Source organism: Moschus berezovskii, chromosome 1 (assembly GCF_049115385.1).
Source record: "Moschus berezovskii isolate FMDL1 chromosome 1, NW_MosBer_1.0, whole genome shotgun sequence".
Taxonomy (NCBI): Eukaryota; Metazoa; Chordata; class Mammalia; order Artiodactyla; family Moschidae; genus Moschus; species Moschus berezovskii.
Genome location: NC_142460.1, coordinates 87,482,426 through 87,495,138, shown reverse-complemented (window position 1 = coordinate 87,495,138; position 12,713 = coordinate 87,482,426). Strand labels below are relative to the sequence as shown.

Genomic DNA, 12,713 nt, shown 5'->3' with positions numbered 1-12,713 from the left:
CTCTGGCTACCAGCTGGATGTCCAACAGTTCAGCTCAATTCTGTCACTTTCTATCTGGAAATAGCATCAGGTCCCATAGGCTAAGGACTCAGTCCCACAAGCCCCCAACTTCAGGCACTAGTTGCAAGCCCAGCTTATTAACTGTGCTTCTGGTCAACCAACTGTAAATAAATTAGATTCCCATAACCCCCTGCTTGAGTTTGGTTAATTTGTTAGAGGAGCTAACAGAACTTAGGAAACTGGTTTACTCATTTACTGACTTATTACAAAGGATATTAAAGGACATAGATCAGCAGGCAGATGAAGAGATGTATAGAGCGAGGTTTGTAAGAAGAGGTGTGGAGCTTCTGTCCTTTCTGGGCTTGCCACTCTCCCCGAGCCTTCATGTGATTACCACCCCAGAAGCTCTTTGAACCCTTCCTTTTGGGTTCCTGTGGAGGCTTCATTATATAGGTACAACTGATCAAATCATTGGCCATTGGTGATCAGTTACTGTTTAGCCTCTTCCTCTAACCAGGAATTCGGGGAGGTGGAACTGAAAGTTCCAGCCCTCCTGTCACAGGATTGATTACCCCTGGCAACTAGCCTGTGTTCTTAGGTGACTTAGGGGTACTCCAAGACACTATATTAGCATAACTAAAGATAACCTGTATCTCTCTTGCGAGAGCTCATTGTGTCCAACTCTTTGTGATCCTTTGGACTGTAGTCCACCAGACTCCTCTGTCCATGGGAGTTTTCAGGTAAGAATTCTGGAGTGGGTTCCCATTTCCTCCTCCAAGGGGTCTTCCTGACCCTGGAATTGAACCCGCATCTGCTGCATCTCAGACATATTCTTTACATACTGAGCCATCTGGGAAGCCTGCCTTATCTCTGTTGGGAAGACCTAATTTATATTTCTTATTATAATATACAAGATTGTGCCCCCTTGTAAAACTGAATTCTTAGCCTATAATGGAAGTAACCAAGTCATTTAGTAATGCTTGAAATTATGAACAAGGTTTAGATTCCTTATTCTAAATCCAATTTCAAACTGCTTGAATCTAGTATTAGAAAATGCAGGTCTTTTAGTCTCATAGGGAAGCTAAGAATAGCAGTCAAATCACAGGTTGGATGGTCATGGTGACGGGTCCTCATCTTTAAGAGAAAGTCTTATGCACTCTAAAATACTGTATGTGAACTTGTAATGGTTAAATGTTTATGTCTCACTTTTTCCCATGTTGAAAATTAAATAAAACTATATTGGCCCATCTTTATTATAATAGTAGGTAAGCCAGAGTCAGCCTCAATGGAAAAGAAACCCAGCTGCATTTTCAGAAATATGATTTTTGTTAGCTCAAAGGCATTTGATTTTCAAGTTGACTTCTGAAGTAAATCAGCAGGCACATTGCAGTAATGGAAAAGTATAACCTTTTCTTCTTTGACGGTCACTGCTCTTATTGGTTAAAAAAAAGGTTATTTTTTATACCAATTATCCTTTCCTTATCCTGGTGCAGTTGTCCTTTCCTTCTCTCCTGGGAAGACCACTGAATAAGTATTAAGTGTATTAAGTAAAAATGAATGAGATTAAAAATGAGCTTTTTTTCCCCCTTTTAATTTAAAGATACAGAAATGTCTTTGAAAAATCAAGAAAATATTCTGATTGTTATCCCATTCAGGTGGCATGCTGGTTACTAGATCCAGATTCCAAGGAGCCGACTCTTCACAGCATAGTTTCCCGTTTTCTTCCTCATGAGCTTCCACTCCTGGAAGAGATAGAGACTGGCCAAGGAATTCAAAGCCTAGGGCTGAATGTCAGCACTGAGCATTCTGGACGATACAGAGCATCTGTAGAGTCCATTCTCATCTTCAACTGTATGAATCAACTTAATTCTTTGTTGAAGAAGGAAAACCTTCAAGGTAAAGAAACAGTTCCTGGCATTTTTATGATGTTGTAAGACTGGGGATGGTTCTGTATTTAGCCACTCTGTCACAGATGGATAAATTACACTTTTTAAAAAAATATAAGTTATACTTTTTATGCAAACCCTTTCTTTTGATTGTCTAGTGCAGGAGTCAACATAATTTTTTCTGTAAAAGTCCAGATAGTGACTAGTTTTGGTTTAGTAGGCTAGATGATCTCAGTCATGAATATTCAACTCTGCCATCATAGCATGAAAGCAGCTATAGACACTGTGAAAATGAGTGTTCCAATAAATCTTTATTTACAAAAACAGACATCTGGCCCCAGATTGGCCATAGTTTACTGACCTCTGGCTGTACTATAATGAAGTAAGTTAGAGCATTTTATTCATTTATTCATAATTTTATATTTGAATGTTATCGAATGGTTTTAGAAATACACTTAGAATGTATCTGTTTTGGATTTAAAACAATGAACTATTTTCATTTTATTTTATTTTTATTTTATTTTTTTCAGCAAAGCATATTCATGTGAATCTTTTTTTCCCTTATGAGAAATAGTGTGGATTCATTGTGCAGGCTGCTGGCCCAGATTGTCTCCCTTGACTTCAGAGAGCATAATATACACTTATGGTGAAAATGATGAAGTGAAACAAGGTTGGCTTCATTGTGAGGAGATATAAACCATGGATTGGCTGATTAATTAACATTACAAACAGGAGACTGATGAATTCATGAAGAGTAGGACTTGAAACGGCATTATTTATTTATGAGGGACCTTGGGAAAGCTACTTTAACTCTCTAAGTCTGGTTCTTATTTTGAAAGTGCTAAATGAGACAGGGAGCTTAGTACTTGTCACACATTAGGGCACTTGTTGCTGTTGTTCTTCCGTTACTAAGTCATGTCCGACTGTTTGTGACCCCGTGGACTCCTGTGCACCAGGCTTCTCTGTCCTTCACCATCTCCTGGAGTTTGCTCAGATTGAGTGGTGATGCTGTCCAACCATCTTATCCTCTTCAAGGTCATTCCCTTCTCCTGCCCTCAGTCTTTCCCAGCATCAGGATCATTTCCAATGAGTTGATTCTTCACATCAGTCATCAAAGTATTGGAGCTTCAGCTTCAGCCTCAGTCCTTCCAGTGAATGTTCAGGATTGTATTAGTTGATGATTATTATTACTTCTAGCACAAACCCTCTGTGCTGGCTATAAAGTTCTCCCTGATATTACTGGGATAAAATAACACAAAAGGACAGACTGACTTATTTGCTTCCAGGAGACTTGATTAAGTGATGTTAGTTAGCAGCTCTTCAACAGGCATTGGAGTATTTCAAACTTAGCCTTTCTAAGCCAGAGTAGGCAGATAAAGAAGTTGGAGTAAACAGCACACCTTCCTCAGGACTACTTCTACATTCATGGACAATAATGCTCAATGAACATAGCTAATTTCCTCTTAGTTTGACTAGTCTGCCTCTAGGATAGGCATCCTGGGTAGTCTGTATAATTGCTAGATGCTGACATTTGATGATGGTGATATGAATTAGTCTGTAATTTTTTGGACATTTATTGCCCATTACCAGATTTGTAAGTTTTTCAGTCTAATTGGGAGGGGACTGTTCCGTTACCTAAAAGATAATTTTTCATCTGTAAAAAAAAAAAAAGACTGATATTCCTTTTCAGAAAAGTGTAAGAAACCCTCTAGATTTATAATTTTTAGCTTTCACAGTATGTTTTCTATGTGCCTTCAAAGCTTTTTTTCCCTGCAAATTTTCAGAAGTGGGTGACCTGGAGGTGTTAAATACATTCTTGTACAGTGTTAAATATTTCTTATTCAGAGAATACATAGACTTGAAGTACATTGAAATAAGGGAAGTTTTGGGAGAGAATGTGGACATCCATCACATTTTATTTGGAAATTATTATTTCAGGATACACCTGTTAGTTTTAGTAGGCCTCCAGAATCTTCATCTTTTTCTCGTCTCATCATCTTGCCTGTTGGGGAGGTGTGTTCTAGCTGACTTTCTCCCAGTAGAGAGCTGATTTTTGTTTGAGTATGAATAAATACTAATGACAATGTGTCTGCTTAATTTGACCCCAGAACAAAGTATCCTGTTCTCTTCATATTGATCAGTTATTTCCTTTTTAAAGTAGTTTGAACATAGAGGAGATGATTTTTTTAGGTATGCCACACAGATTTATATTAATCATAATCTTATTTTTCATTAACTCTTCATCATTGGTCCATTTAGGTCCTCTTTTTATTCACTGTTATTTTAATAATATAATGAGTAACTGTTAACTCACATTAACAACTTAGACATTTGCCTACCTGAGTACTCCTCTTTCCTTATCCATTGTAAGTTTTATGTTAATCATTCCCTTATATTCTTAATATGTATAAGTCCAAGCAATGTATTATTTGGTTTTGCTTGTTTTTGAACTTTATAAAATATCTGTCACACTATGTCTTGTTTCACTTGCTCAGCATCATGTTAGGAAGAGTCATGCATATTATTGCAAGTATCTATAGTTTACTTATTTTCACTGCTGTGTAATATATCACAGTGTGTGTGTGTGTGCGCGTGCGCGCACATGCATGCACACTAAAATATATTTGTCCATTTTCCTATTGATGAATGCTTAGATTGTCTCTAGTTTTCTTTTATGTTTTGTTCTGCTATACTAAATAGTTCTATATAAATATTCTTGTAAATTTACATGTCTCCTGCTACACTGGGTAAGAATTTCTTTTGGTTGTAGAATTGCTCCATCTTGGAAATGGGAGTATTCAACTTTTCAAGATTATGGTAAGCTGTTTTTCAGAATGGTTGTACAAAATTTGTCCTTTCAACAGCAATGTGAAAGAAATCTTGCTGATTACATTGTCTCTACTTTGCAAATTCATTGGTTGTAAAATGATTGTAATTTTTCTTTCTTGTGCTTTGTTTTTGGTAAGACTTATTCCATTTTCATGGAATGAGTTGATGAATATAGCTTCTTTTTATTCTGGAGGAGTTTATGTGTCATAGGGATGATGTATTCTTTGAAAGTTTGCTAGAATTTGCCTATAAACTTTGTTTGTGGAAGTATTTTTAACTACTACTTTGACTTCTTTAATAACTGTTAGATTATTCAATTATATCTTTTTGATTTTGTTTTAGTAGCCTATATATTTTTAAAGAATTTATCTAAAGGTATTGCTGATTTCTTTTTTATATCTCTGGTTTGTTATGTCTTTTTCTTTCGTAATATTATTGTTTAATCGCACTAGAAGTTTATCCAATTTTTCAGTGTTTTCAAAAAACCAATTTTTACCTTTGATCTTTCCTGTTGTTTTTGTTTTCTGTTTCATTGATTTCTGTGAACTTTTATATAATCTCTTTTCTTCTAGTTCCCCTGACTTTATTTGCAGTCCTTTTTCTAAAATCTTAAGTTTGATATTATGCTCCTTTTCAAATCATATTTTTCTTTTCTAATTTAAGTATTTAAGGCTATAATTTCCTCAAAGTTCTACTTTCATTATATCTTACAAGTTTTGACATGTAATGTTTTCGTTGTTTTATCCTAAATATTTAAAGTTTTCTGGTGTGACTTTTTTAGGTGGATAAATTATAAGATTATTTTTAATTCTCAAATAGTTGAAAACATATACTTTTATTATTACATTCAGTCTCTATTGTGTTGTTGAGAATATGTTTGTATGATACCGATTCTTTGAAGTTCTTTGAGAATTGTTTTGTAACCTAAAACCTGAATTATTGTGTAAATGTTCAGTGTGAACATAAGAATATAGGTATACTAATTCTGGATGCAGACTTTTATGCTGCTGCTGCTGCTAAGTCACTTCAGTCATGTCCGACTCTGTGTGACCCCATAGACGGCAGCCCACCAGGCTCCCCCGTCCCTGGGATTCTCCAGGCAAGAACACTGGAATGGGTTGCCATTTCCTTCTCCAATGCATGAAAGTGAAAAGTGAAAGTGAAGTCGTTCAGTCGTGTTCGACTCTTAGCGGCCCCATGGACTCTTAGCAGCCTACCAGGCTCCTCCATCCATGGGATTTTCCAGGCAAGAGTACTGGAGTGGGGTGCCATTGCCTTCTCTGAGCAGCAGCAGCGTACAGGTTTAAATTGGTGTATTTTCCTGATACATTAAATCTGTCATTATGTTTGACTAGCTCTACCACTAATAGGATTTTTATTCTTTATCATCTGTTTTTTTGGAATGACTATGGCAGCATCAACTTTCTTTTGATTAGTTGCTTACCTCATACATCTTTTTTCTGTCCCTTTAAATCTTCTAGATCCTTATGCTTTCGATGTGTCTAGTAAACAAAGTATAGCTTATTTCTTTTTCAAACTATCAGTTTTTTTCCACAAATTTGGCAATTTATAATTATTGATGTGTTTCTGTTCATTGTGATTATTGACATATCACATTTTCCTGCTGTTTTGTTTGTATTCATCTTGTTTGATTTTGTATATAGTTTTTATAATTTATTTAATTTTTAATTGAAAGATAATTGCTTTACAGAATTTTGTTGTTTTTTGTCAAACCTCTGATTTTATATATAGTTTATTCATAGCTGTGCTCTGTTCTGAGTCTAATGATTCTATAACTGCAAGTCTTAGGGAATCAGTGCAGTGCTCCAGGGTTTGCTGGGTGGGGGATGCCTTCCTCTGGAAAGACTTTGCTCTGACTTCAGCTTGTTACTAAACTACACTGCATTTAAGGCCTGCATTAGCTTTTCTTGGGAATTTTGGTTCAGAACAAGAAACAACTTCTTCTCTTGCTACTCCAAAGACATATTATCCCCTCAACCTTTTTGGGGTAAGACTTCATTCACATTGCAGCCCTATTTCTTCCTAGTGTCTGTGAATCCAGGCTGGCTTCCTATCACTCTTGACTCTTCTTTCTCTGACCCTAGTTCTTTGTTTCTCTAGTTGCATATCCTGTGAACTTCTGCTCTGACTTCAGGCCTGTGAAGCCGGGCTCTGACTGACCGTATCTTCTCCTGACCATCGGAGGCTAGTAGCTCTCACTTGTTTGTTTGCTTTTGGTGGTGGCTACAGGTATCATTTGGGGTTTCTCCTACTGATTGAGACCAGGAGTTCCTTAAAGAATGTGTGTATGTGAAACTGGGGAAGACAGGCCAGGGTTACACAGAGTACTAGTGACCCGTAACACTGGAAGTAGAAATCTTTGCTGTGGATTTTTTTCTTAATAAATTTAGGATAACATTTCCCATAGAGTGTTCTATGAACACTCACTTTTCACGATGTTAATAACTATTAAACAGATAAAGTGCTTTATAGTCAAATGATTTCAGTCTTTTGATTAAAAGAAACATTAAAATAGTTGTCTTTGTTCAGTTCTACTCAGAGCCTTTGATATATTAACAGCCTTCATGAACATCTAAGAGTAGTATATAGATGCTGAAATTCATAGTATACAGTGTCTCTCAATCCTAACCTTTCTTAGAGTATTTTTGAGACTAATATGCTAATGAACGTACTAGGGAAACTGACTTAGAATGACTATTCTGTTGAGAAATGTCAGCAGATGGAAAAATACTCTGATTTCTTATTTCAGGAATCTTACTTATCCTTTCCTCTTAGAACACTGGAAAATATAAAACCTTTGTATTTAGCTTTGTGCAAGTCTGCATACCATGGGACCAGGAGTACTGGAAATTATTTTGGGGAATTAACCTTTTATAGTCAGCTTAGCAAATAAAATTGGCTACCTTGTTTTTTACTAAGAATAGAAACAGAAGCATCATCTTGGGAAAAATGAAGTCACTTACAATTCAGACTGTTCATAAGGTTGCCTGTTTTACTCTCTGAATAGACACAGATAGTAGTCCAAAGCTTAAATGGACAAGTGGAAAGTACTTTAATACCTTTCACTGACGGTTTGAGAATGTGGCTCAGGAGACTGGATCTTGAAGGATAGCTTAGTAGCATCTCTGATTTTCCCAGAAAAATGCTATGTATATAGGTAATGTGAATTAATGTTCTTTGCTTTCTTTTTTTTTCTTCCAGATGTTTTCTGTAAAGTGGAAATGCCCTCCCAGTACTGCCTAACCTTGCTCGAACTAAATGGAATCGGCTTTAGTACTGCAGAATGTGAAAGTCAGAAACACATAATGCAAGCCAAATTGGATGCAATTGAGATGCAGGCCTATCAACTAGTTGGCCATAGTTTTTCTTTCACCAGTTCAGATGACATTGCTGAGGTTGTATAATGGGAATGGAGAATTTAGAAAGTCATTTTCAGAGCAAAAAAATGGTTTGTGTGTATATATTTCGTAACCACTAAACACCAAAGATCAATAAAATAAAACGGTTAATCAGAATACTTTGGAGATGTATTCCAATATCTCCTTTGTATGTTTTTATTTATGAATAGGTAGCGACTCCACTTCCACTTTTCACTTTCATGCATTGGAGAAGGAAATGGCAACCCACTCCAGTGTTCTTGCCTGGAGAATCCCAGGGACGGCAGAACCTGGTGGGCTGCCATCTATGGGATCGCACAGAGTCGGACACTACTGAAGCGATTAGCAGCAGCAGCAGCAGGTAGTGAAGGAAGTATCCTAGAGTGTGTGTTTCACGAGGAGATTTGCCTGGTACAGAAGAAGCACTCAGTAAATATTTGTTGTGCAGATGAGACCTGTAATAGTAGTTGTATAACAGTGTAGATGTTTCTCCATGAAGTTAGTCATTTCATGAACTCTCACTCCTTCCTCACTGCAAAATTAGACACTTTTCTTAGACGTTAGTGAAAAAGTGATTTGGGGACTCTCTGCTTTTTTAAGCTACAATATTTTTATCGCCTTATGTAAATTTTTACGTAGTTTGCCCTTTTCTCCCCCAGTAGTTTGTATTGTGTTCTTTCCCCATACTCTTTAAAGGATGGTTGAGTTGTTTTGGAAGTTACTGATAGATGGATGCTTATACTTGATAGCTTTGAAGTTTTGTTGTTTTCTAGATGTGATTCAGTTTTATAGCATGTTGGTAAATATTTTAGAGACTCTTCTATTTATTCCTTAACTCCTTGACTTTGGGCCACTTTATCAAACCTTTACATCTCAGTAAAATACTTCATAGTAGAAATACCTCATGGAGTTGTGAGAAATAAAAAATAAGTGTAAAATACTTAGAACAATACCTGTCTGAAAGTAAATATTCAATAAATATATAAAGGACATAAAAATGACTCCCCCTTTAAGCCACAGAGTTCTGTGTTTTTAAAAAATGCGAAACTAGCTAATCTTGTTCAGTTGCTAAGTCATGTCTGACTCTGTGACCTCATGGACTGTAGCACACCAGCCTTCTCTGTCTTCTACTATCTCCTAGAGTTTGCTCAAATTTGTGTTCATTGAGTTGGTGATGCTATCTGACATATCTTAATGAAAGTATATAAATGTATGAGTTGAGAGAGTCGATAGTGTTCTGAATTGCCTAAGTTGAACCCCTCTAGTATGAACTAGTGAATTTTAGGTATCCATGTTTTAGGGAACTTCCTCTGCTCTAGAGCTTAGATCTCTGTTCCGTGTAAGCCTTCTTTCTTTAGTAGGTGCTTACTAGCCACTTTCTAGCTTTTGTTATTGCTACATTAGACCCTCTCCTGGCTTTTTGTTCAGGGATTCTCAGGATGTTGCTTTGTGGTGGTGGAATTAGATGGCTTTTTGGATCCCTTCCAACTTCAGTGTTCTCTGATTTTTGTGATCACACAATAGCCACAAAGGCTCCCATGTCTATCCTCTATGGGGCTTAAATGATCAATCAGCCACATTGCTTACCATATCAAGAAATATTTGGGTGAGCTTACAATCCTTGGAGCAACTGAAGTCTCACTGCTGATAGTTTATTTGTTAGTTGTTCAGCACAAAATATATGTTCTTGTGTTTTGACTGTTAAGAAGAACCTGGTGTTAGAATTAACCTGATACTGACTAAATTAGGATATGGACAGTCTACCTAAGATTTTTATTGCCATTACTTATTAAATGTGTTAATTCCAAGTTGTCCAAAAAAATTCTTTCAACTCATGTTGAACTATATGGGTTCTTTTCTTGAATGCTTTTTAAAATGTTTTCTGAATGATAATACTTGTGATTTTATTAAAGGGGCATAAATTTCTTGCAGGTTTTATTTTTGGAACTAAAGTTGCCACCAAATGGAGAGGGAAAAAACCAAGGCTTCAAGAAAACTTTGGGTTCTACCAGAAGAGGAAATGACAATGGACGGAAGCTAAGGCTGGGAAAACAGTTCAGCACTAGTAAGGTGCTCTTTGGGGCAGTCACATGCTAATCTGTTAGCATTTGGTGTCTTGAAATATTGCTGATGCAATCAAAATCCAACATAGTCCACCATTTGAATTTATCTAGACAGAAACAAATTGATTTCTGGTTTAGCTGCCCACAAACACTGTGGAGAATCTGGATCATAATCTGACTTAACAGTATTGCCTTCCTATCCTTAAAAGAGTATATAAAAGTTTGTAAATTTAGATCTATATAGACATTATTTAATTACTGATATGCACTACTCTTGGACGGACATGCTGTACTCTCAGACTGCAGAGTATAGTTTTTGTAGTTAAATGAACATGAACAAAGGTATGGAAGAATTTATAAAGAAAAAGTTAATAAAAATTTTGTTTCTTTAATTTCAGAGTGAAATAGTTTTCCATGAATTTATTTTGAGAATCTAATCTGTTAATTTCAAAGTAAAATTGACAACTCACGGAAACTGTATGCATAGGCCAAAAGAGAGAAAAGGCTTAATTTTACATTTTTACTGAATGAATTATCAATGGAAAATAAGGATTGAAAGTACAGCCACATGGAGAGACCAGTCCAAGTGGCCATCCTATATAGATTCCTCCCCCAACCTTGCATATCTCATGGGGTCTTAGTTCCTTAGAAACCAGGGATTGAACCTGTGACCTCTGCATTGGAAGTGTGGAGTCTTGACTATTGGACTGCTAGAGAAGTCACATTCTGTAGAATTTTGACCGTAATATTATTAACTATGACTTGCCTCCCCTGGGGAAGTTTCTACAACTTCATTCTGTAGCAAAACTTATTGGATTGCATTACCCTTTTATTTCACAAGTTTTTATCCTTAATGGTTCATTGAAATTCTGTAGCATAAAAATTCAAAGTTTTAAAAATAGATTTCCTTGATACAAAATCCATGAAAGTATTACGACAAAAAGGAAAAAAAAAGCAACTGGGAAACTTAAAATCACATGAGCAATGGAGAAGAAAAATGTAAAGAAAAGAGATGAGGCAAACACTTGGGTAGGGGGTAGGAAGCAGCTACTTTGCTAAGATCTAAATTGATACTACTCAACATTAACATATTTAAATTTAATAATCTATAGTTATTGTGGATTTATCATTATGGTGATTTCTAAAGAAAATAGTAATTTTATAATAGTTAAGTTAGATATAGGAGTTACCAAATTTAATTTTGAGACTGTAATTTTTGCTTAAAATAGATTCTAGTTTGCTATGGAATTTGGACAAGGGTCTAATTTTACTTGATTATAATTTTTTTGGCAGGATGTTTTAAATAAATTAAGGGCATTACATCCTTTACCAGGCTTGATCTTAGAGTGGAGAAGAATCACTAATGCTATTACCAAAGTGGTCTTTCCCCTGCAGCGGGAAAAACGTCTGAATCCTTTTCTTGGAATGGAAAGAATCTATCCTGTATCACAATCACACACTGCTACAGGTAATGAGAAATCTTAAATGTGGATAATATCCAAAATATATTCGTATGTAATATTTGCTTATGATGACCAAGGAATTCAAGTGTTCGTCATTGGATTTGGTGAAGGTTTATAAACATTTATGAAAGACATGTGAGTGCTAAGTCGCTTTAGTCATGTCCGACTCCTTGTAATTCTATGGTCTGCGGCCTGCCAGGCTCCTCTGTCCATCAGATTTTCCAGGCAAGAACGCTGGAGTGGGTTGCCATTTCCTCCTCCAGGGGCTCTTCCCAACCCAGGGTTTGCACCCATGTCTTATGTCTCCTGCATTGGCAGGCAGGTCCTTTACCACTTGTGTACTGCATCCAAAGCATGGATGGATATTACCTAGATAAAGAGGTGAAATTTAGTCTAAAGATATAGTTCCTTTTTTCAAGTACTCTATAGAATAACTTGGATGTCTGAGATTGGATGAGAGTTGGAGAAGGCAATGGCACCCCACTCCAGTACTCTTGCCTGGAAAATCCCATGGATGGAGGAGCCTGGTAGGCTGCAGTCCATGGGGTCACGAAGAGTTGGACACGACTGAGCCACTTCACTTTCACTTTTTACTTTTCATGCATTGGAGGAGGAAATGGCAACCTACTCCAGTGTTCTTGCCTGGAGAATCCCTGGGACTGGGGAGCCTGGTGGGCTGCCGTCTGTGGGGTTGCACAGAGTCGGACATGACTGAAGTGAAGTAGCAGCAGCAGCATACCCAGGAATTAAATCTTTATTTGAATTGATGATCTTATCTGACTTTAGTCCCAGCCCTCTCCTAAATCGCCTCAGAATCTCTCCAGGTTGAATCTAAGTAGGGCTGTGTGGCATCTGTATAATAAGGAGTGTCTTATTTTACTCAATCACGAGAAGAAAACGGTAGAGTCTGTTGTGTGTCTCTCTTGGGATAAGTATACATGTAATCTCATGAATGGAGAAGGAAATGGCAACCCACTCCAGTGTTCTTGCCTGGAGAATCCCAGGGATGGCGGAGCCTGGTCGGCCTCTGTCTATGGGGTCGCACAGAGTCGGATACGACTGAAGCGACTTAGC

At 36.8% G+C, this 12,713-nt stretch overlaps 1 protein-coding gene across 2 annotated transcripts in view; it reads left to right on the top strand.

Moving 5' to 3' along the window:
* Window positions 1–12,713, top strand: part of POLQ (DNA polymerase theta) — a 112,571-nt gene that overhangs the window by 69,951 nt on the left and 29,907 nt on the right. The window contains exons 19-22 of one of the 2 annotated variants that reach the window (XM_055436418.2): window positions 1,656–1,896; window positions 7,938–8,131; window positions 10,046–10,183; window positions 11,470–11,644. In XM_055436418.2, the coding sequence (XP_055292393.2) occupies window positions 1,656–1,896; window positions 7,938–8,131; window positions 10,046–10,183; window positions 11,470–11,644 (748 nt within the window). Of the gene's footprint in view, window positions 1–1,655; window positions 1,897–7,937; window positions 8,132–10,045; window positions 10,184–11,469; window positions 11,645–12,713 lie in introns of those variants that run through there. The other variant, XM_088837393.1, reaches the window with a different exon arrangement.